We start from the raw sequence: 25,019 nt of genomic DNA, 5'->3' as shown, positions 1-25,019 counted from the left end.
GAGAAGGCATAAAAAAACCTTCCGACTAGAAATACAAAGGGGATGCAAAAATCAATCAGAGGTCGAGTCAGTGCAAGCCTGCAAGACACACAGGAATGATTGAGGGTTCTGATGAAGGTTCATCTGGTCCTATATCAGTGGAGACCGAATACAGTTCTCTGGTTACAGTTTGGGGGATAGAGGCTTCCATCAAAGCTCAGCGATCCATATTGGGTGACAATATGTCTGATCAAAAGGATACAGCGGAATCCTTTCTAGAAGCAAGAGGGGATGGGGTGATCCATACATGCCACCAATTTCAAGTTGCTAAGCGGGAGATTGTAAAGAAAAAAAAAAACTGGAGGATTTTATTTTCCTAATTCACCTATGTGGAAGCAGATTCAATTTTAGGATGTAGATAGCTGAAATAAAGCTGCTTGGGGCTTCAAAAAAATGGGAGTCTGCTGCCAGAATCGGGTCTGGTGGCATGTATAGGGGTCCCGAGCCTGAGATTAGACACCAAGGGTGGGGGTGGTCAGGTCAATCAATCAATCAATCATTGAATTTATAAAGGGCTCTATGTACCCGTGAGGGTTTCAAGGTGCTGAGGGGGGGGGGGGGGGGGGGGGGGGGGGGCTGCTGTTACTGATGGAAGAGCCAGGACTTGAGGAGTCTTCTGAAGGTGAGTAGGTCTTGGGTCTGTCGCAGGTTGGTGGGGAGGGTGTTCCAGGTCTTGGTGGCGAGGTAGGAGAAGGATCTGCCACCGGAGGTCTTTCGTTGGATGTGGGGAACGGTGGCGAGGGCGAGTTTTGCGGAGCTGAGCTGACGGGTGGGGGTGTAGAAGCTGAGTCTGTTGTTCAGGTAGGCTGGTCCGGTGTCGTGGAGTGCAGTTTTGGGTCAAGTATAGCCCCTTGCACAATGTCCCTTACTTTTTCCTTTCTGATCCAGGTCAGGTTCCAGGGGAGGGTGTGCTTTACAGCTGCAGCATGTACCTAAGAGAGTGGAGTGCTTTATTAAAGCTTCCACTTTTGCACCCACTCCTGCCTCGTGTTGCTGGAAGAGGGTGAGTTGGAAGACGTCATGCCCTGGCATTATTAAGACCCGATTAATATGTAATTAATGAAGTTGCTTCATCTGCCTTTCGCTTCAAGTGATACATCTGCTTTGGATTCTCACTTAATTCCAACAAAAATGACAAGCATAAAAGAGAAGTTGATCCAAGTATTAAAACTGATGCATGTGAGGGAAAAGCTCTGTGAACCTGACAAAGTCATAGACCAATAATAAGACAATGTGATTTGCAGAATGGCGCTACATAGTCATTCACTCACTCACTCATGCCGGCCTGTGCGCTGTGAAACTTACTGGAAAGAAGGGGGTCGCGAGTCTCCGATTCCACCTGTCCTCTCGATGGGGGGAGGCAGATCCGACAAGTGATCCGCACAGACGGAACCCCCATCCGAGTGCGATCCCTCTGCAGACACCAGCTGTAAGGAGAGAGAAGGAGAACGTCAGTCAAGTGTAAGGTAGACAGGTCTGCTCTAGAGCAAGCACATGGGGCACCAATCTCACAGGGTAGTCTACAGGTGAGCAGGCCTGCTCGACAGCAAGCACACAGGGCACCAATCTCACAGGGTGGTCTACAGGTGAGCAGGCCTGCTCGACAGCAAGCACACAGGGCCCCAATCTCAGAGGGTGGTCTACAGGTGAGCAGGTCTGCTCGACAGCAAGCACACAGGGCCCCAATCTCAGAGGGTGGTCTACAGGTGAGCAGGCAGCAAGCACACAGGGCACCAATCTCAGAGGGTGGTCTACAGGTGAGCAGGTCTGCTCGACAGCAAGCACACAGGGCATCAATCTCAGAGGGTGGTCTACAGGTGAGCAGGCCTGCTCGGCAGCAAGCACACAGGGCACCAATCTCAGAGGGTGGTCTGGTGGTCTACAGGTGAGCAGGCCTGCTCGACAGCAAGCACACAGGGCACCAATCTCAGAGGGTGGTCTACAGGTGAGCAGGCCTGCCCGACAGCAAGCACACAGGGCACCAATCTCAGAGGGTGGTCTACAGGTGAGCAGGCCTGCTCGACAGCAAGCACACAGGGCACCAATCTCAGAGGGTGGTCTACAGGTGAGCAGGCCTGCTCGACAGCAAGCACACAGGGCACCAATCTAAGATGGCGGCCTACAAGTTATTAAAGCTGCCCTAGAGCAAAGCACAAGGAGCACTAATCTCAGAGGGTAGGCCACGGGTGAAGAGGACTGCTCTATAGCAAAGCACACGGGGAAGCAATCTCAGAGGGCAGACTACAGGTGAGAAGAGCTGCCCTGGAGAAAACCACACAGGGCAACAATCTCAGAGGACTGTCTACAGGTGATCAGGGCTGCCCTAGAGAAAGGCAAATGGGGCAATAATCTCAAAGGGTGGCCTGGAGGTGGTCAGATCTGCACTAAAGCAAAGCACATGGTTCACCAATCTCAGAGGGTGGTCTACAGACGAGCAGGGCTGCTCTAGAGCAAAGCAAACAGGACATTAATCTCCGAGGGCGGCCTAGATGTGATCAGGGCTGCTCTACAGCAAAGGATAAGGGGCACCAATCTCAGAGGGTGGTCTATAGGTGAGCAGGGCTGCACTAGAGCAAAGCACATGGGGCACCAATTTCAAAGGGTGGTCTATAGGTGACCAGGCCTGCTTGAGAGCAAAGCACCGGGGTGCCAATCTCGGAGAGTTGTCTATGGGTGAGTGTAGGAAGTTGGCTCTGTATGTGCTATTTCAAAGTAAGGAATAGCATGCACAGAGTCCAAGGGTTCCCCTTAGAGGTAAGATAGTTGCAAAAAGAGATAATACTAATGCTCTATTTTGTGGTAGTGTGGTCGAGCAGTAGGCTTATCAAAGGAGTAGTGTTAGGCATTTGTTGTACATACTCACAGGCAATAAATGGGGAACACACACTCAGAGACAAATCCAGCCAATAGGTTTTGTTATAGAAAAATATATTTTCTTAGTTTATTTTAAGAACCACAGGTTCAAATTCTACATGTAAAATCTCATTTGAAAGGTATTGCAGGTAAGTACTTTAGGAACTTTGAATAATTACAGTAGCATTTATACTTTTTACATAAAACACAAATAGCGGTTTTAAAAAGTGGACACAGTGCAATTTTCACAGTTCCTGGGGGAGGTAAAGTATTGTTATTTTTAACAGGTAAGTAAGTCACTTACAGGTCTCAGTTTTGGGTCCAAGGTAGCCCACCGTTGGGGGTTCAGAACAACCCCAAAGTTACCACACCAGCAGCTCAGGGCCGGTAGGGTGCAGAGGTCAAAGAGGTGCCCAAAACACATAGGCTTCAATGGAGAGAAGGTGGTGCCCAGGTTCCAGTCTGCCAGCAGGTAAGTATCCGCGTCTTCGGAGGGCAGACCAGGGGGGTTTTGTAGGGCACCGGGGGGACACAAGTCCACACAGAAAGTACACCCTCAGCAGCGCGGGGGCGGCCGGGTGCAGTGTGCAAACTAGCGTCGGGTTTCCAATGGGAGTCAATGGGAGACCAAGGGGTCTCTTCAGCGGTGCAGGCAGGCAAGGGGGGGGCTCCTCGGGGTAGCCACCACCTGGGTAAGGGAGAGGGCCTCCTGCGGGTCACTCCTGCACTGGAGTTTCGATCCTTCAGGTGCTGGGGGCTGCGGGTGCAGGGTCTTTTCCAGCCGTCAGGATTTTAGAGTCAGGCAGTCGCGGTCAGGGGGAGCCTCGGGATTCCCTCTGCAGGCGTCGCTGTGGGGGGTCAGGGGGGACAACTTTGGTTACTCACGGTCTCTGAGTCGCCGGAGGGTCCTCCCTGAGGTGTTGGTTCTCCACCAGTCGAGTCGGGGTCGCCGGGTGCAGTGTTGCAAGTCTCACGCTTCTTGCGGGGATTTGCAGGGGTCTTTAAATCTGCTCCTCTGTAACAAAGTTGCAGTCCTTTTGGAGCAGTGCCGCTGTCCTCGGGAGTTTCTTGTCTTTCTTGAAGCAGGGCAGTCCTCTGAGGATTCATGGGTAACCATGCCAAAGAGGCATTTCCTTACACAACCCCCCCAAAACGAAAGAGGATGAGACTAACCTTTCCCAAGAGAGTCTTCATTTTCTAAGTGGAAGAACCTGGAAAGGCCATCTGCATTGGCATGGGCAGTCCCAGGTCTGTGTTCCACTATAAAGTCCATTCCCTGTAGGGAGATGGACCACCTCAACAGTTTTGGATTTTCACCTTTCATTTGCATCCGCCATCTGAGAGGTCTGTGGTCAGTTTGAACTACAAAGTAAGTACCAAAGAGGTATGGTCTCAGCTTTTTCAGGGACCAAACCACAGCAGAGGCCTCCCTCTCAATGGCACTCCAACGCTGCTCCCTGGTGAGTAACCTCCTGCTAATGAAAGCAACAGGCTGGTCAAGGCCATCATCATTTGTTTGGGACAAAACTGCCCCTATCCCATGTTCAGAGGCATCTGTCTGCACAATGAACTGCTTGGAGTAATCTGGAGCTTTTAGAACTGGTGCTGTGCACATAGCTTGTTTCAGGGTGTCAAAGGCCTGTTGGCATTCTACAGTCCAGTTTACTTTCTTGGGCATTTTCTTTGAGGTGAGTTCTGTAAGGGCTGTCACAATGGATCCATATCCCTTCACAAACCTCCTATAGTACCCAGTCAAGCCAAGGAATGCCCTGACTTGAGTCTGGGTTTTTGGAGCTACCCAGTCCAGAATAGTCTGGATCTTAGGCTGGAGTGGCTGAACTTGGCCTCCACCTACAAGGTGTCCCAAGTAAACCACAGTTCCCTGCCCTATCTGGCATTTGGATGCCTTGATAGAGAGGCCTGCTGATTGCAGAGCCTTCAAAACCTTCCACAGGTGGATCAGGTGATCCTGCCAGGTGGAGCTAAAGACAGCAATATCATCAAGATAAGCTGCACTAAAGGATTCCAACCCAGCAAGGACTTGATTCACCAACCTTTGGAAGGTGGCAGGGGCATTCTTTAAACCAAAGGGCATAACAGGGAACTGATAATGCCCATCAGGTGTGGAGAATGCTGTTTTCTCTTTTGCTCCAGGTGCCATTTTGATTTGCCAGTACCCTGCTGTTAAGTCAAAGGTACTTAAGAATTTGGCAGCACCTAATTTATCAATCAGCTCATCAGCTCTAGGAATGGGACGGGCATCTGTCTTGGTGACAGAATTAAGACCTCTGTAGTCCACACAAAACCTCATCTCTCTCTTTCCATCTTTGGTGTGAGGTTTGGGGACTAAGACCACTGGGCTAGCCCAGGGGCTGTCAGAGTGCTCAATTACTCCCAATTCCAGCATCTTGTGGATTTCCACCTTGATGCTTTCCTTAACTTGATCAGACTGTCTGAAGATTTTGTTTTTGACAGGCATGCTGTCCCCTGTGTCCACATCATGGGTACACAGGTGTGTCTGACCAGGGGTCAAGGAAAAGAGCTCAGCAAACTGTTGCAGGACCTTCCTACAATCAGATTGCTGTTGGCCAGAGAGGGTGTCTGAATAGATCACTCCATCCACTGAGCCATCTTTAGGGTCTGATGAGAGGAGATCAGGGAGAGGCTCGCTCTCAGCTTCCTGGTCCTCATCTGTTACCATCAACAGATTCACATCAGCCCTATCATGGAAGAGTTTTAGGCGGTTTACATGGATCACCCTCTTGGGGCTCCTGCTTGTGCCTAGGTCCACCAGGTAGGTGACCTGACTCTTCTTCTCTAGGATTGGGTAAGGGCCACTCCATCTGTCCTGAAGTGCCCTGGGAGCCACAGGCTCCAAAACCCAGACTTTCTGCCCTGGTTGAAATTCAACCATTGCAGCCTTTTGGTCATACCAAAACTTCTGGAGCTGTTGGCTGGCCTCAAGGTTTTTACTTGCCTTTTCCATGTACTCTGCCATCCTTGAGCGAAGGCCAAGTACATAGTCCACTATGTCTTGTTTAGGCTCATGAAGAGGTCTCTCCCAGCCTTCTTTCACAAGAGCAAGTGGTCCCCTTACAGGGTGGCCAAACAGAAGTTCAAAGGGTGAGAACCCTACTCCCTTCCGAGGCACCTCTCTGTAAGCGAAAAGCAGACATGGCAGGAGGACATCCCATCTCCTTTTGAGTTTTTCTGGGAGCCCCATGATCATGCCCTTTAATGTCTTGTTGAATCTCTCAACAAGGCCATTAGTTTGTGGATGATATGGTGTAGTGAATTTATAAGTCACTCCACACTCATTCCACATGTGTTTCAGGTATGCTGACATGAAGTTGGTACCTCTGTCAGACACCACCTCCTTAGGGAAGCCCACTCTGGTAAAGATACCAATGAGGGCCTTGGCTACTGCAGGGGCAGTTGTCGACCTAAGGGGAATAGCTTCAGGATACCTAGTAGCATGATCCACTACTACTAGGATGTACATATTTCCTGAGGCTGTGGGAGGTTCAAGTGGACCCACTATGTCCACACCCACTCTTTCAAAGGGGACCCCCACCACTGGAAGTGGAATGAGGGGGGCCTTTGGATGTCCACCTGTCTTACCACTGGCTTGACAGGTGGGACAGGAGATGCAAAACTTCTTAACCTTCTGGGACATGTTGGGCCAGTAGAAGTGGTTGACTAACCTCTCCCACGTCTTGGTTTGTCCCAAATGCCCAGCAAGGGGAATATCATGGGCTAAGGTCAGAATAAACTCTCTGAACGCCTGAGGCACTACCACTCTCCTAGTGGCACCAGGTTTGGGATCTCTTGCCTCAGTGTACAGGACTCCATCTTCCCAATAGACCCTATGTGTTCAATTTTTCTTGCCTTTGGACTCTTCAGCAGCTTGCTGCCTAAGGCCTTCAAGAGAGGGACAGGTTTCTTGCCCCTTACACAACTCTTCCCTTGGGGGTCCCCCTGGGCCTAAGAGCTCAACCTGATAAGGTTCCAGCTCCATAGGCTCAGTTCCCACAGAGGGCAGAACTTCTTCCTGAGAAGAGAGGTTCTCTTTTTCTTGTTGTGTTGCAGCTGGTTTCCCAGCTGACTTTCCTTTTCTCTTGGTAGGCTGGGCCTTTCTTCCAGACTCCAGCTCTACTTTTTCACCCTGTGCCTTGCACTGTGCCCTTGTCTTGACACACACCAGTTCAGGGATACCCAGCATGGCTGCATGGGTTTTCAGTTCTACCTCAGCCCATGCTGAGGACTCCAGGTCATTTCCAAGCAAACAGTCTACTGGGATATTTGAGGAGACCACCACCTGTTTCAGGCCATTGACCCCTCCCCACTCTAAAGTTACCATTGCCATGGGATGTACTTTAGTTTGATTGTCAGCATTGGTGACTGGATAAGTTTGTCCAGTCAGGTATTGTCCAGGGGAAACCAGTTTCTCTGTCACCATAGTGACACTGGCACCTGTATCCCTCAGGCCCTCTGCACTTGTCCCATTAATTAAGAGCTGCTGCCTGTATTTTTGCATGTTAGGGGGCCAGGCAGCCAGTCTGGCTAAATCCACCCCACCCTGAGAGACTAATGTAGCTTCAGTGTGACACCTGATTTGCTCTGGGCACACTGTTGATCTCACTTGGAGACTAGCCATTCCAGTGTTAGCTGGAGTGGAGTTAGAAGTGGTTGTTTTCTTGGGACAGGCCTTGTCTCCAGTTTGGTGTCCAGACTGACTACAGCTTCGACACCAGGCCTTTTTGGGATCAAAGTTTTTACCCTTGTACTCAGAATTGTTTTATGAAGAGGCTCTGGGCCCACCCTCCTGTGCAGGTTTTTGGGGGCCTGTATAAGACTCTTTACTATTTTTGTTTTTGGCTGTCTCACCACCCTTCCCCTGGGGAGGTTTTGTGACCCGTTTCTTTTGGTCACCCCCTGTGGAAGTTTTGGACACCCTAGTCTTGACCCAATGGTCCGCCTTCTTTCCCAATTCTTGGGGAGAAATTAGTCCTAGGTCCACCAGATGCTGATGCAGTTTATCATTGAAACAATTACTTAACAGGTGTTCTTTCACAAATAAATTGTACAGCCCATCATAATTACTTACACCACTGCCTTGAATCCAACCATCTAGTGTTTTTACTGAGTAGTCTACAAAGTCAACCCAGGTCTGTCTCGAGGATTTTTGAGCCCCCCTGAATCTAATCCTATACGCCTCAGTGGAGAATCCAAAGCCCTCAATCAGGGTACCCTTCATGAGGTCATAAGATTCTGCATCTTTTCCAGAGAGTGTGAGGAGTCTATCCCTACACTTTCCTGTGAACATTTCCCAAAGGAGAGCACCCCAGTGAGATTTGTTCACTTTTCTGGTTACACAAGCCCTCTCAAAAGCTGTGAACCATTTGGTGATGTCATCACCATCTTCATATTTAGTTACAATCCCTTTAGGGATTTTCAACATGTCAGGAGAATCTCTGACCCTATTTATGTTGCTGCCACCATTGATGGGTCCTAGGCCCATCTCTTGTCTTTCCCTTTCTATGGCTAGGATCTGTCTTTCCAAAGCCAATCTTTTGGCCATCCTGGCTAACTGGATGTCCTCTTCACTGGAGTTATCCTCAGTGATTTCAGAGAGGTTGGCCCCTCCTGTGAGGGAGCCAGCATCTCTGACTATTATGCTTGGAGTCAGAGCTTGAGAGGCCCTGTCCTCCCTAGATAGTGACTTGGAGGGTGATTCCCCCCTACCAGTCCTATCATCATCCTCTGTGTTGCCATCCTCAGAAGGGTTGGCCTTTTCAAACTCTGCCAACAGCTCCTGGAGCTGTAGTTTGGAAGGTCTGGGGCCCATTGTTATTTTCTTTATTTTACAGAGTGACCTTAGCTCCCTCATCTTAAGATGGAGGTAAGGTGTGGTGTCGAGTTCCACCACATTCACATCTGTACTAGACATTATGCTTCTAAAAGTTGGAATACTTTTTAAGAATCTAAAAACTAGTTCTAGAATCTAATTCAAACTTTTAGCAAACTTTTAAAACTCTAAAAGCAATGCTAACAGGGACTAACACAAGGCCCTAGCAGGACTTTAAAGAATTTAGAAAAATTTCAAATTGCAAAAAATCAATTTCTAATGACAATTTTTGGAATTTGTTGTGTGATCAGGTATTGGCTGAGTAGTCCAGCAAATGCAAAGTCTTGTACCCCACCGCTGATCCACCAATGTAGGAAGTTGGCTCTGTATGTGCTATTTCAAAGTAAGGAATAGCATGCACAGAGTCCAAGGGTTCCCCTTAGAGGTAAGATAGTGGCAAAAAGAGATAATACTAATGCTCTATTTTGTGGTAGTGTGGTCGAGCAGTAGGCTTATCAAAGGAGTAGTGTTAAGCATTTGTTGTACATACACACAGGCAATAAATGGGGAACACACACTCAGAGACAAATCCAGCCAATAGGTTTTGTTATAGAAAAATATATTTTCTTAGTTTATTTTAAGAACCACAGGTTCAAATTCTACATGTAATATCTCATTTGAAAGGTATTGCAGGTAAGTACTTTAGGAACTTTGAATAATTACAGTAGCATTTATACTTTTTACATAAAACACAAAAAGCTGTTTTAAAAAGTGGACACTGTGCAATTTTCACAGTTCCTGGTGGGAGGTAAAGTATTGTTATTTTTAACAGGTAAGTAAGTCACTTACAGGTCTCAGTTTTGGGTCCAAGGTAGCCCACCGTTGGGGGTTCAGAGCAACCCCAAAGTTACCACACCAGCAGCTCAGGGCCGGTCAGGTGCAGAGGTGAAAGAGGTGCCCAAAACACACAGGCTTCAATGGAGAGAAGGGGGTGCCCCGGTTCCAGTCTGCCAGCAGGTAAGTACCCGCGTCTTCGGAGGGCAGACCAGGGGGGTTTTGTAGGGCACCGGGGGGGATACAAGTCCACACAGAAAGTACACCCTCAGCAGAGCGGGGGCGGCCGGGTGCAGTGTGCAAACTAGCGTCGGGTTCTCTGTAGGTTTCAATGGGAGACCAAGGGGTCTCTTCAGCGGTGCAGGCAGGCAGGCAAGGGGGGGGCTCCTCGGGGTAGCCACCACCTGGGTAAGGGAGAGGGACTCCTGGGGGTCACTCCTGCACTGGAGTTCCGATCCTTCAGGTGCTGGGGGCTGCGGGTGCAGGGTCTTTTCCAGCCGTCGGGATTTTAGAGTCAGGCAGTCGCGGTCAGGGGGAGCCTCGGGATTCCCTCTGCAGGCGTCGCTGTGGGGGCTCAGGGGGGACAACTTTGGTTACTCACGGTCTCTGAGTCACAGGAGGGTCCTCCCTGAGGTGTTGGTTCTCCACCAGTCGAGTCGGGGTCGCCGGGTGCAGTGTTGAGAGTCTCACGCTTCTTGCGGGGGATTTGCAGGGGTCTTTAAATCTGCTCCTCTGTAACAAAGTTGCAGTCCTTTTGGAGCAGTGCCGCTGTCCTCTGGAGTTTCTTGTCTTTCTTGAAGCAGGGAAGTCCTCTGAGGATTCAGAGGTCGCTGGTCCTTTGGAAAGCGTCGCTGGAGCAGGTTTCTTTGGAAGGCAGGAGACAGGCCGGTAAGACTGGGGCCAAAGCAGTTGGTGTCTTCTGTTCTTCTTCTGCAGGGGTTTTTCAGCTCAGCAGTCCTCTTCTTCTTGTAGTTTCAGGAATCTAAATTCTTAGGTTCAGGGGAGCCCTTAAATACTAAATTTAAGGGCGTGTTTAGGTCCGGGGGGTTAGTAGCCAATGGCTACTAGCCCTGAGGGTGAGTACACCCTCTTTGTGCCTCCTCCCAAGGGGAGGGGGGCACATCCCTAATCCTATTGGGGGAATCCTCCATCTGCAAGATGGAGGATTTCTAAAAGTTAGAGTCACTTCAGCTCAGGACACCTTAGGGGCTGTCCTGACTGGCCAGTGACGACTCCTTGTTGTTCTCATTATTTTCTCCAGCCTTGCCGCCAAAAGTGGGGGCCGTGGCCAGAGGGGGCGGGCAACTCCACTAGCTGGAGTGTCCTGCGGTGCTGGAACAAAGGGGTGAGCCTTTGAGGCTCACCGCCAGGTGTTACAGCTCCTGCCTGGGGGAGGTGTTAGCATATCCACCCAGTGCAGGCTTTGTTACTGGCCTCAGAGTGACAAAGGCACTCTCCCCATGGGGCCAGCAACATGTCTGCTGGAACCAGTCAGCCTACACAGATAGTTGGATACAGTTTCAGGGGGCACCTCTAAGGTGCCCTCTGGGGTGTGTTTCACAATAAAATGTACACTGGCATCAGTGTGCATTTATTGTGCTGAGAAGTTTGATACCAAACTTCCCAGTTTTCAGTGTAGCCATTATGGTGCTGTGGAGTTCGTGTTTGACAAACTCCCAGACCATATACTCTTTATGGCTACCCTGCACTTACAATGTCTAAGGTTTGGCTTAGACACTGCAGGGGCACAGTGCTCATGCACTGGTGCCCTCACCTATGATATAGTGCACCCTGCCTTATGGCTGTAAGGCCTGCTAGAGGGGTGACTTATCTATACTGCATAGGCAGTGTGAGGCTGGCATGGCACCCTGAGGGGAGTGCCATGTCGACTTACTCATTTTGTTCTCACCAGCACACACAAGCTGGCAAGCAGTGTGTCTGTGCTGAGTGAGGGGTCTCCAGGGTGGCATAAGACAGGCTGCAGCCCTTAGAGACCTTCCCTGGCATCAGGGCCCTTGGTACCAGAGGTACCAGTTACAAGGGACTTACCTGGATGCCACAGTGTGCCAACTGTGGATACAAAAGTACAGGTTAGGGAAAGAACACTGGTGCTGGGGCCTGGTTAGCAGGCCTCAGCACACTTTCAATTCAAAACATAGCATCAGCAAAGGCAAAAAGTCAGGGGGTAACCATACCAAGGAGGCATTTCCTTACAGTGAGCAAGGCTGCTCTAGAACAAAGCACAGGGAGCACCAATCTCAGAGGGTGGTCTAAAAGTGAGCAGGGCTCCTCCAGAAAAAAAGCACATGGGGCATCAATCTCAGAGGGCAGTCTAGAGGTGAGCAGGGCTCCTCTAGAACAAAGCACACGGGGCACCAATCTCAGAGGTCGGTCTAGAGGTGAGCAGGGCTCCTCTAGAACAAAGCACACAGGGCACCAATCTCAGAGGTCGGTCTAGAGGTGAGTAGGGCTCCTGTAGAACAAAGCACATGGGGCAGCAATCTCAGAGGGTGGTCTAGATGTGATCAGGGCTGCTCTAGAACAAGGCACACAGGGCACCAATCTCAGGGGGGGAGGGTAGAGGTGAGCAGGGCTGCTCTAGAACTAAGTACACAGGGCACCAATGTCAGAGGGCTGTCTACAGGTGAGCAGGGTTGGCTCTAGAGCAGTGGTCTTCAAACTTGCTAATGCCGCGCCCCCCCAGTGGGAAAAAATAAATCAATCATCGGGCCCCCCTCCAGAATTTTTCAAAACTATTCTATTACGTTGCCAATGTTTAAATAAATCTAGACGTATTTAAACATTGCAGTTAAGTTCTGATACCTTTTTTTACAAGTGCAATAAACTTGTTTCTTCTTTAAACAAAGCACTATTATCTGCATAATCTTTCTTTTGGACAGATCCTGGTGCCCCCCCCTGGGGTCACTTGAGGCCACCCTAGGGGGGCCAGCCCCCCAGTTTGAAGACCCCTGCTCTAGAGCAAAGCACACAGCACCAATCTCAGAGGTTGGGCTAGAGGTGATCAGGACTGCACTAGAGTAAAGCACACAGAGCACCAATTTCAGAGGGTGGTCTACAGGTGAGCAGGACTGCTCTATAGAAAAAGGGAAAGGGGCACCAATCTCAGAGGGCGGTCTACAGGTGAGCAGGGCTGGTCTAGAGCAAAGCACACAGGGCACCAATCTCAGAGGGTGGTCTACAGGTGAGCAGGGCTGGTCTAGAGCAAAGCACACAGGGCACCAATTTCAGAGGGTGGTCTACAGGTGAGCAGGACTGCTCTATAGAAAAAGGGAAAGGGGCACCAATCTCAGAGGGCGGTCTACAGGTGAGCAGGGCTGGTCTAGAGCAAAGCACACAGGGCACCAATCTCAGAGGGTGGTCTACAGGTGAGCAGGCCTGCTCGAGAGCAAAGCACAGGGGCACCAATCTCAGAGGGCGGGGTAGAGGTGATCAGGGCTGCCCTAAAACAAAGCACACAGGGCACCAGTCTCAGAGCTCGGTCTAGAGGTGAAGATGGCTCCTCTAGAACAAAGCACACGGGCACCAGTCTCAGAGCTCGGTCTAGAGGTGAGCAGGGCTCCTCTAGAACAAAGCACACGGGGCACCAGTCTCAGAGGTCGGTCTAGAGGTGAGCAGGGCTGCTCTAGAACAAAGCACACAGGGCACCAATCTCAGAGGTCGGTCTAGAGGTGATCAGGGCTGCCCTAAAACAAAGCACACAGGGCACCAGTCTCAGAGCTCGGTCTAGAGGTGAAGATGGCTCCTCTAGAACAAAGCACACGGGCACCAGTCTCAGAGCTCGGTCTAGAGGTGAGCAGGGCTCCTCTAGAACAAAGCACACGGGGCACCAGTCTCAGAGGTCGGTCTAGAGGTGAGCAGGGCTGCTCTAGAACAAAGCACACAGGGCACCAATCTCAGAGGTCGGTCTAGAGGTGATCAGGGCTGCCCTAAAACAAAGCACACAGGGCACCAGTCTCAGAGCTCGGTCTAGAGGTGAAGATGGCTCCTCTAGAACAAAGCACACGGGCACCAGTCTCAGAGCTCGGTCTAGAGGTGAGCAGGGCTCCTCTAGAACAAAGCACACGGGGCACCAGTCTCAGAGGTCGGTCTAGAGGTGAGCAGGGCTGCTCTAGAACAAAGCACATGGGGCATCAATCTCAGAGGTCGGTCTAGAGGTGAGCAGGGCTCCTCTAGATAAAAGCACAAGGGGCAGCAATCTCAGAGGGCAGTCCAGATGTGATCAGGACTCCTCTACAGCAAAGCACACAACTGGAAATATGGAAGGTTGAATCACCTCGGTTTTCTTTACGTTGGGAGAAAATTCGCTATTTTTTTTAGGAGATTTATAAAGTGCACACACACAGACAGCCTGGAGTAGTGACATTCGCAAAATATAATAATCATGCCGATTTAAAATCTGCCTCTCACAGAGGCATATTTGTGAATGTGCTTCCAACCACACATATAAGCGCCCACAAACTTTCACTCGCTTCTCTAGGATGGCGCCAAAATAACAACCTCTAGCCTGCCTTCCTGACAGAACCATCCTGCGTCTTACCACTAACAGGCTTAGTGTATTTTCTTAGCAAAAAAAAATACCACCATGTGTTCGTGTTTTCTGATTCTACAAAGGTCATCAGCTGCTGCTTTAAAAAATGTATGTAAAATTATTTTTATTCTGCCTCGGTTTCCTTGAACAGTCATTAAGGAATAGATAAAACAGTTCTAACTTATTTATAAAATATTTGCTTTTTGTGTTTTCTTTTTATCCAAATTGGAAAGAACCCGTATTTTGACAATTCTTACATTTTATTTTTATTGTCTCCAACCTAAAAATACCACTGTGCAGTAAAATACTGGTCATCGACAATCCTACCAACTCAACCAACAATTATGGCAGAGGAAAATTTGTCAGCTTGGTACATTTTCCATCATCCTAAGTGTAATGTAAGATCTCGAAATTGCATTCATCCGGATTCTGTAAATCGGAAGTGGACTTTACGACCACAACTGCACTTTTTGCACACTTAGTGACAAGTTTAGTGCTGGAAAAAAAAATATTGCGAACACCACCTACAGTGCGAAAAAACAGCCAGTTGAACAAGTGGTGCAACGGAGCCATCTTGTGGTGAGAATATGAATAGCTCGGCTGCATCTCGGTGGGCGCTCGTGAGTGTACAAAGAATGTATCTCCCATTAAATATTATCAAATAACAATGTTAACCTCCACCTTTTGTATCGTTTTGTTATTATGGTCTAAAAAAAAAAAAAACGAAAACAAAAAAAGACGCCTGTAACCAGAGACATTTGTCGATTATTTCTCTCCACCTATAAGTTAAAGTGCCCCACAGTCAGACGGTTGATTGAGACAACAAACCGCAAGGCGTGACTAGTTCACACATTGCTACGGGACCATTCATATGGTAGTGGGCGCTATACAGATACAAAGCATGACGGTACTAAGAGCTGGAAGGCCCACCGGGGGTCCGACTCATTTACCTCCCAGCGACCGCCCTTAAAGCCCGCTCCGCAGCATTTTATTTTTCCCGGGGGGGGTGAAGGGTTGTTTCTACAAAGAGGCTACTTTTGATCTGAAGAGCACGCAGTGCAAGAACCGAGCGCCATCGCTCACACAGAAGTAAGCCAATGAGTAAAGGGAGTTGTCCCTGTGCTCTGTCGTGGGCCATCAGTGACATGTTTTCTCATTTATATCCGAGCTGAGAGTATGTGTTAAAAGAGCAGGGACTCCAAATACTCTGCAATCCCCCAACCGCACCCCCAGTAATCACACGGAGGATACCTTTACACTTAAGTGAGGCCTGCCTGACCAGAATAGTATGTGTGGCGTCATATATTTAACTGCATTTTGTAAAAATGAACATAACTGCAATGTTTAAATAAGTGTAGACATATTTAAACACTGCAAATTTAATAGAATAATTGTGAAAAATTCAAAAAAAGGGGGCCCTGATATATATTTTTCAATTGGAGGGGGATCGGCATTAAAAAGTTTGAAGGCCACTGGTGTATGCTGAACAAAACGTGAATGACACGCTAACAGACTAGTGGACGAAGAGAGCTGGCTGAAAGCCCCTTTGAGAAAGTTTTCATGTATATATTGTCATGTATATAATTTTATTAAGTTCAAAAAATTTCTTTGGTAACGCCACACCTAAATAGGGGGGGTGGGGTGGGAAGAAGAATGCTGTCCCTGAAACAGTATTCAGTATTAAATGAAAGGAGGCACCAGGGGGGCTCAATGTGCCGTGAACTCCGCAGCTCCAGTACCAGGAGGGCGGCCAATGACCTGCAGTGACCGATGCTGGTGTTCCAAAGTTAGCCTTAAAACTGTTCTATTTCTTTTTGGGTAGTGGATAGCAAGGTTAGGAGTACTTCTTTAATTTTAGGACAACCGTTCCTCCTCCTTGCTCGCCATCCCCCACTATTCCTCCCATAATTCCTCCTTCCTCCCATCATCTCTCATTTCCCCATCCTCATGTCTCATCCCGGATGTTCCACCACTCACTCCTCCTCGCATCCAGTTATGATGGAGATGGACTAAGTGTACACAGCCTGTCCTCACGCAGCACTTCTCAAGCCTAGGTACTTCCCTCTCCTCAAGTGATGAGTCTAAGTGCTGATGTTAGCAGCTGTGTCCAGAACAAACAAGCATTGAACGCTGGAAAGGACCTGTACACAATCCATATTAGAAAACTCGCTTGACGTCACTTATGAGGTTTTCAAGATTTCAAGTCATGGTTTTAGGAAGCAGACACAGATCTTTCAACAAAAGAAGTATAAACGAAGAACGGGAGAGCTGGAGGGGACATTGCAGGTAGAAGATAGGCATGGGACACCTGCTTACCCTCAGACCTTAGCAAAGCAGGTCACACTGCTTTTTATATGCATATGTAGATATATACACACACACACATTCACAGGCATGCAGAGCTGTTATCCCTGTGGCGATTGATGGTGGCCAATGGCGGGCGAGTTGCAAATTCACTGCTTATATTTAAAAGGAAAAATGTACTTCTTCAGAATGAAAGTGAAGAGGGGGACAATTCAGAAGTGCTGAACATACCGGGTTTCAGGTCAGTATCAGAGATAACATCGAAGAGTGGACTGGGTGCAAGTAAGCAGGCGCTTTCTGTTTCAATGCTCTATATGAATCAGAGGCAATTTGACTGTTCTCATTGAAGGTAAAGGTGCCAGGAGATTCCCGCCTCTTCCAAAGGGACTGTTTGAGCAAATCAAACAGTGCACCATGGAAGTTCAGCTCAACAGTAAGATGGGCATCCCTGAAGGGAGGCGTGAAACTGAACCTGGCTCCTGGAAATGTCAAGGTCCCTCTCACGTTCCATATCGGGCATCTGATGATGCCCCAAGAGACCCCGACACAATGGGAGACACCTGACCTGCCACAACCGCACCTCGCCACCACCTTGTGAAAGGAGAAGGACACAGGAGCCGGTGAAGCAGCTAAGGAGGGTAGGAAGGGCCCAGCACCAGAGAGGGTGGCGAAGGAGAAGATAAGAGACCGGGGAAGAGAGGGCGGAAAAAGGAGAGGAAGAAAAGAAGTGATAAAGGAGGAAAAACAAGGGTGGGAGGGGCGTCACAAAGACAACTACATGCTCTGCCCACAGTGTATAAACAACATGACTTCACATAACTTCTTAGGAGGGAGTGTCAAAGTACCAGGTCTATAAATTTGGATGTCACTACATTTTTGTACGATCATTCATAACTTGAAGGACATGTTTTCACCCTTAAAAGCTCTGCAGTCTCCCCCCACCACTAGATCCTGAATAACATGCGCAAATACCTTCACCAGGTGGGTCACATTGTGCCCTTCCACTATATATCTGTGTAGGAAGTTGGCTCTGTAGATACTATCTCAAAGTGAGAGATGGTGTGCACAGAGTCCAATGGTTCCCCTTAGAGGTAAGATAGTGGCAAAATTAGATAATACTAACGCTCTATTTTGTGGTAGTGTGGTTTAGCAGTAGGCTTATCAGAGGGTAGCGTTAAGCATTTGTTGTACACACACAGGCAATAAATGAGGAACACACACTCAAAGACCTAACTTCAGGCCAATAGTTTTTGTATAGAAAAATATATTTTCTTAATTTATTTTAGTACCACAAGATTCAAGATTTGAGGTAAGTACAGAAAACGCAAGGTACTTTCCACAGTTAAGTATAGAACTTTGATTTAAAATAGTAGTACACACAGTTTTGGTTAAAATGGCAATAAGCTATTTTAAAAGTGGACACAGTGCAAAAATCAACAGTTCCTGGGAGAAGTAAGTTTGGTTAGTTTTCTCAGGTAATTAAAGCACTTGCACAGTCAGTCTCCTGGGCATAGGCAGCCCACCGTTGGGTCTTCACGGCAACCCCAATGCCACAGCACCAGCAACACAGGGCCGGTCAGGTGCAGAGGTCAAAGGAGGGTCCAAAACACATAGACGCCTATGAAGAACAGGGGTGCTCCGATCCTAGTCTTACAGGTAAGTGCCTGCGTCCTCAGGGAGCAGACCAGTGGGGTTTTGTAGAGCACAAAACACACCCTCAGCGGCACAGGGGCAGCCGGTTCTGTAGGCAGAGTAGGCGTTGGGTTTGCTATTGAAAGCAATGGAGGGATCCAGGGGTCACTTAGGCGATGCGTGCAGGGCACAGGGGGGCTTCTTAGGCCAGCCACCGAATGGGCTAGGATGAGGGCCGCCTGCTGGTCACTCCTGCACTGGTAGGTGGTTCCTCTCGGTCCTGGGGGCAGCGGGTGCAGTGCTTTGTTACCAGGCAGGCGCGGTCAGGGGGAGCCTCTGGATCCTCTATGCAGGCATCGCTGTGGGGGTGGAGGGAGGTCAACTCAGGGTGTCCACGTCGTTGGAGTCGCCTGGGAGTCCTCTCTGCGGTGTTGGTTGACCTGGACTCGAGCCGGGGGCGTCAGGTGCAGAGTGTGAAGACTCACGCTTCTGGCAGAAAGTGGAGTCTCTTTGAAAGTTGCTTTAAAGTTGCAAAGTTGTTGCAGTTTCTGAACAGTGCCACTGTTCTCTGGAGTTTCTTGGTCCTTTAGGTGCAGGGCAGTCCTCTGAGCCCTCAGGGGTCGCTGGTCCCGTCGGATGCGTCGCTGTGCAGGCTCTTTGAGTCTGGAGACAGGCCGGTAGGGCTGGGGCCAAGTCAGTTGGTGTCTCCGTCATCTCTGCAGGGCTTTCAGGTCAGCAGTCCTCCTTCTTGTTGTAGGTTGCAGGAATCTGATTTCCTGGGTTCAGGGTCGCCCCTAAATACTCAATTAAGGGGTGTGTTTTGGTCAGGGGGCAGTAGCCAATGGCTACTGTGCTTGAGGGTGGCTACGCCCTCTTGGTGCCTCCTCCCTAAGGGGAGGGGGGCACATCCCTATTCCTACTGGGGGAATACTCCAAAATCAAGATGGAGGATTTCTAAAGGCAGGGGTCACCTCAGCTCAGGGCACCTTAGGGGCTGTCCTGACTGGTAGGTGACTCCTCCTTGTTTTTCTCATTATCTCCTCTGGACTTGCCACCAAAAGTGGGGGCTGTGTCCGGAGGGGTGGGCATCTCCACTAGCTGGGATGTTTTGGGGTGCTGGAACAACAGGCCTTTGAGGCTCACCGCCAGGTGTTACAGTTTCTGGAGGGGGAGGTGAGAAGCACCTCCAAGTACAGGCTTTGTTCCTGGCCAAAAAGTGACAAAGGCACTCAACCCATGTGGCAAGAAACGCATCCGGTTGTGGCAGGCTGGCAGAAACTGGTCAGCCTAACACCAGGAGTCGAACTGGTATTCAGGGGGCATCTCTAAGATGCCCTCTGGGTGTATTTTACAATAAATCCCACACTGGCATCAGTGTGCATTTATTGTGCTGAGAAGTTTGATACCAAACTTCCCAGATTTCAGTGTAGCCATTATGGAACTGTGGAGTTCGTAATTGACAGACTCCCAGACCATATACTCTTTATGGCTACCCTGCACTTACAATGTCTAAGGTTTGGCTTAGACACTGTAGGGACATACGGCTCATGCAACTATGCCCTCACCTGTGGTACAGTGCACCTTGTCTTAGGGCTGTAAGGCCTGCTAGAGGGGTGACTTACTTATGCCACAGGCAGTAGGATGTGCACATGGCACCCTGAGGGGAGTGCCATGTCGACTTAGTCTTTTTCTCCCCACCAGCACACACAGGCTGTGAAGCAGTGTGCATGTGCTGAGTGAGGGGTCTCCAGGGTGGCATAATGCATGTTGCAGCCCTTGGAGACCTTCCCTGGCCACAGGGCCGTTGGTACCAGGGGTACCATTTACAAGGGACTTATCTGGGGGCCAGGGCTGTGCCAACTGTGGGAACAAAGGTACAGTTTAGGGAAAGAACACTGGTGCTGGGGCCTGGTTAGCAGGGTCCCAGAACACTTTAATCATAACTGGCATCAACAAAAGGCAAAAAGGTAGGGGGTAACCATGCCAAGGGAGGCATTTCCCTACAATCTGTTTTAGACACCACTTCAGTGTCATGAGCCAGTTGATCTGCTATGCACTCAAACGCCACGCCCTCCTCTCCCTGTGCTGAATGAATTGTGATGGCGAAAACAGTTCCCAGTTACCTGGAGCTGCGCATTGTCCAAGACTCTGTCCATCACCTGGACCGCAGAGCTAGCGGCAGCCGCATCAGTTCCTGTGGTCACTCTGTGCTGGGCGCTATGAAATATGTGGCATGCCTTTAACCAGGGCTCTTGGCGAATGCATGCTGTCCGCCTCACACTTGGGCAGCCCTAATGCGCTTAGAAGGGTTCTTGCTTGCCCCGCAGTGCATGCCCCTCTGGTGACAGAGGCAGATTTCAGCAGTGACTGGCTTGTGAGTTATGTATGAGCCCAATACATCTGGCATGTGAATGTAAATGGAGCAATGTCCAACCTTTGCAGTACATTAACACCAACCAACCACACACGACCCTCCAAAGGCATACGCTACCTGGTGCCACGGTCACTTTAACTGGCGAATCATTCTGCACACTCATTCATACTCCTCCTTATGTGCAAGCACCACTGAGTGTATAACTGACTGAAGCTCCTTGGGTCATTTCAGAGTTCTGCTTAGTATAAAGGAGATTTCCTGCATCGTTCCACTGTCTCCACAGCCCTGTTCTTATAACAGTGTCTTCATAGCGCTTTCTTTAAGCCTGGGACTACACACTGGGACATATCACCTTAATGTATTACTCCCCCTCAGCTGGCTTCGTGTCCGTGCCAAACCTTGCTTACGACCCTCACTTGGCGCTTCCTGCCCAGCAGCTCGGGCTCACACCACTTGTCGGTGGATTGGGGGTGGGCGGCCCAAACACGTTCCCCATGCCCACAGGGCTAGCTTGCTACTCACCACAGGCTTCCCGCCAACTGCCTCCAGAGCCTTGCCCGATTTTCTTGCAGGCCCTTGTGGCCACAATGTTGAGGTCAGAGAGCACATACGAATCGGGAGCCCTTCAATTTGGAGGTAAGTTTTTAGTTTATTGTTAGGTCTTTAGGTTAGAGAAACTGCAGGTAGGGCCTATCAGGGCTCCATCCTCCCTGCAACTGTCCCGGTATCCCAGCTTCGCCTGCAAACCCCACACTATGTTCTACTGAGTCATCCACGCCCACCATTCCAGACACCAGATGATATCACAGCCGAGGAGAGTGACACGCCTCAAGGAGCATGGATGAACCAGATATATTCCACCATAAACCTGGCACTCCTCTCGCGAGACTAGCACGCTAGAAAACTGCAAAATATACCGCTCAATCTTGACAATTGAGAGAGATAAATCAGGACCAACTCTGGCTTCGGGGGCCTCATGTAATGAATCCAGGAGGCCGAGGTGCAAGCTCAGCTGTCTGGTGGTCGACTCTAATAGATGCAAGATGCGCGGATCTGCCTCGCGCTCTGACATTGGACATGAATACTGGCGCGTGACCTTGGCAAGGTCAGGGCACAAGTAAAGCAGTCACTCCTTTCAATGTACCCAAAGGCAAAATACAAGTGGCCAGCTGATGACAGAAGCCTGTGTTTGTAGCCTGCAGCCAACCCCCGTACAGGACGAAGTATCACCCCAAGGGCATCATCTGAAGAGTGTGGGGCACAAGGGGGCACCGAACTAGCAATGCTGATGCACTGGCACCACGTTTCTCGTGCCCATGGAGGCTGGTTATTAACGAGGCGCACTTGGGCCCCTCTGTAAATGAACATGTTGGCACAGAGGATATGTAGGCTGGCACAAAGCATGACCTAGTTATCTAACACTCCCAAGACTGACGGGGCAAGAAGCCGCCGTGGAGAGGAGGGTTCTATGCCACCTCGGTGGGGGGTGAGGGAGCCCTGGGGGTCCCTGGGTCTCTTCAGTAAGAGCCAGGCCAACAGGGCAGTAGCTCAGACACAGGGTGAACCAGGTCTCCTCCTGGGCCCTCTTGGCTCCTGCAACCCTGGGATGCCTGTGAGTGACGTCGCAGCATGCACGGTGTCACGTCAGCCACCCTCACACACATTTTGGGGGATCGACGCACCCAGCAAAGCCTCTTAAAGAACACGTGGCTTTAATTACTAAATACAACATGAACTTCACAGCTGCAGGTGACCGGTTTTCTTACTAAGACATCCAACGTCTTGTTTGAGAAGATCACACACCAGGAACAAAATATGCTTTTTGTAAAGCTCTTTTGCTGAAAGGTCAGCTCAAACCACTGCAAATTTATATTAGAACTAGCAGGTCTGCTGAAACCCAAAGAAAGAACCTGGGTAAAGGAACCAGGCAGAACTAAGCCAGTTCATAGAAGGTTTTTTCTTAATTGTACTCAAGATATTATGTTGAAAGGACGCAGCCCCAGGGGCTCCGCCTTCTCCTGGATGCCCACTGGCCATTCCTGGCACACGTGCATCATAGCGGACTGGCTGGACAGGGCAGACCGATAATAAGTTACACCAAGGGGAGGTCGTCAAACCTGAGCGCTATACAAGTAATGCTATATTACAATTCTTCCAGCAGGCCAGGAGAACTTAGAGAAGATCCCATGGAGCTCAGCGCCCCAGGAGTCTGAAAAGCATCATCTGCAGAAGTGAAATAAATCAAGTGAACTGGATAATAAGAGGTGGGAGCCTGAACAGTAAAGGTTTAGAGCCCCCCAGCCTCCCACGTGCTCCCACAGAAGCTTACAGAGTATCTAAGAAAGGCAGTAAACTAATGGAGAGAGGTGTATGGAGGTCCAGGGCATCACAACTTACTCACCTCTGGGTTTGCGCGAAGACGCGCATGATTTCAAATGTAGGGGGTCTTATACTAGGTGTCAACCCACAAAGTGCACAGCTGCGTCTGCCCACTGTACAATCCAGGCAGGAATTTGCTGGATGTTTCCATCCTCTGCACAGAAAACTGAAGGTGTTCGCGTTTACGGATGTGGTCTTGAGTTTCAAGGCACGTGCAGTGTGGATTGTGTACGTGGTAATCTCCGGTGAGATGGACGTCCTGCTTCCAGAGTCACACATGGATGACTTATCTTCACAGCATGGGGACAAAGGCAAAGACAGAAATGATCAGTTATTCTGAGGATTGAAACTGGAACCTACAGGGGTGACAGCGTGAGGCTGTGGCATGACCTATCACGGGAAAAGGAGGAAGGGACCACCAGAAAAGCAAAAAAGGGCCCACTCGGGGTAGGTTTCTCTGCAGAACTGAGATGCATATTCAGTTAAGAAGATGCCACAAGATCTCGAGGCTGAAAGATGCCCAGACTACAAAATGGCCTTTGGCTGGGACAGCGTTATGTGGTGGCCCGGCCACCGCTGTAAAATATGGATACCCAACCTTGGACATGGTCCAAACAACCACTTCAGAACATACCAAAAAGCTGGACACGATTTACTGTAATGTGACAAAGCGAATTTCCTGAATATTTGGGAACAAATTAAAGTCTGTCAGTGGGAATGGAACCTTTTTCAGAGCGTGGGAGGGGCCTGGACAGTGGTGTCATCCCTCTAAATTCCAGGGAGATGCAACCTCAGTGGGGTTACTAAAAAAGTGAGCCTAGCAGACCCGCAGAAACCTTCAAGCTGCAGTGATGGCTTCGAGTCTCTCGGAAGAAGAAGGGTAAGGCAGCTCAGTCAATACTGACTATGTAAAAGTGGGCTCTGATGATGCATTTTGAAGCTCGTGTTGGTATACCGTGGCATACAATCCACGGTTGCTATACTGAGGCCCGGACTCCCTCTAGGCACCTGAAGTTGTTGACCATAAGTCGCTAGAAACAACCACAGTGCAGATGCTGCAGAGCCTGGCTTGGGAAGGGACTGATCATAATCATGATCCTTGGAGAACGAAGGCCACCCATAAAGTGGGCTACGATATGTAACTTGTTTTAAAAATACCATGAAGAGGACTGCCACCAGGAATACGCAGGGCCAACAGAAACGAGGCCCACAATACGACTGGGCCAGGCCACAGTGTCTCTCCGGATGTCTCTCATTGAACCGTGGCCCTCTGAATATTGAGCCGAAATCAAGAACACGGATTCCTCAATCAATCAAGATTCATAAAGCGGGGCAAATCACCCGGCAGGGTCTCTAGGCACCTAACTGCTTTGTGGTGATCTGTTCATTGGAACAGCCAGGCCTCGTCTCCAACCAATCAAGAACCTGAATCAATTCCTGAACCACGAAGTATGGGCTCACAATCTTACACAGCAGAATCAAGCCCCCGTCGTGGGTCTCTGCTGAAATACGGCCACTAGCTGGAACTCATTTCAAAGCAGGACATACCTGTGACCTGAAGGCATTTATGGTAAAGTAACCTTTTCTGATGAACCCTGGTTAAGTAAACATCCCTTGGTGGGCTTAGAAGTAAGAGAACAGAGCCTGCTACCCAGCAGGTCCCAGTTATTTAAAAATGGAGTGGCAACTCAATTAAATATGCTGCGAAATTTAAAAGCAGACCAGGGTGTCATGAAGTAGGCAGGAATACCCAAAGCACCTATTCAGGTACTTCTCACCCCTTGGGGGCATCCAGGAGAGGAAGAATTAATAAAAAAAGTCAAAAGACAAAAGGGGTAATCCCAAAGTGGAATGCAAACAATAAACTGGAGAAAACACAGTGGCAACAGAATTAAGGAGGTGACCACCAACAAAGCATCTCAGCGCACTCCCCACTCTCCCCATGGGAGGGCACAAAGCACACAACTGCGCGAGAGCCGCACACTTAGAAACAACAAGGCGTTGCTGTGTGCAAGTAATGCACCTTTCCCTCATCACCGGGCACGGCTTTCAAAAGAGCTACCATTCTTGACGCCAGGGGGCGCTAGCTCCCTGAAGGAGAACAAGAGAGCGTTTAAAGAGCCTCTCAGAAACAAGTCAATGCTAGGCTTGAGTGGCAACGGGCAGTATTAAAGTGCTTTTCACAACCTGTCAATGAGCGGCACAAA

At 49.5% G+C, this 25,019-nt stretch overlaps 1 protein-coding gene across 1 annotated transcript in view; it reads right to left on the bottom strand.

Moving 5' to 3' along the window:
* The window catches only part of DVL3 (dishevelled segment polarity protein 3), a 308,433-nt gene that overhangs the window by 141,057 nt on the left and 142,357 nt on the right, over positions 1–25,019 (bottom strand). The window contains exon 3 of the mRNA XM_069212937.1: positions 1,345–1,466. Within this exon, the coding sequence (XP_069069038.1) occupies positions 1,345–1,466 (122 nt within the window). The remainder of the gene's footprint in view (positions 1–1,344; positions 1,467–25,019) is intronic.

Source organism: Pleurodeles waltl, chromosome 11, assembly GCF_031143425.1.
Source record: "Pleurodeles waltl isolate 20211129_DDA chromosome 11, aPleWal1.hap1.20221129, whole genome shotgun sequence".
NCBI lineage: Eukaryota > Metazoa > Chordata > Amphibia > Caudata > Salamandridae > Pleurodeles > Pleurodeles waltl.
The sequence above is the reverse complement of the archived record's forward strand: the minus strand, read 5'-3'. Positions and strand labels throughout refer to the sequence as shown.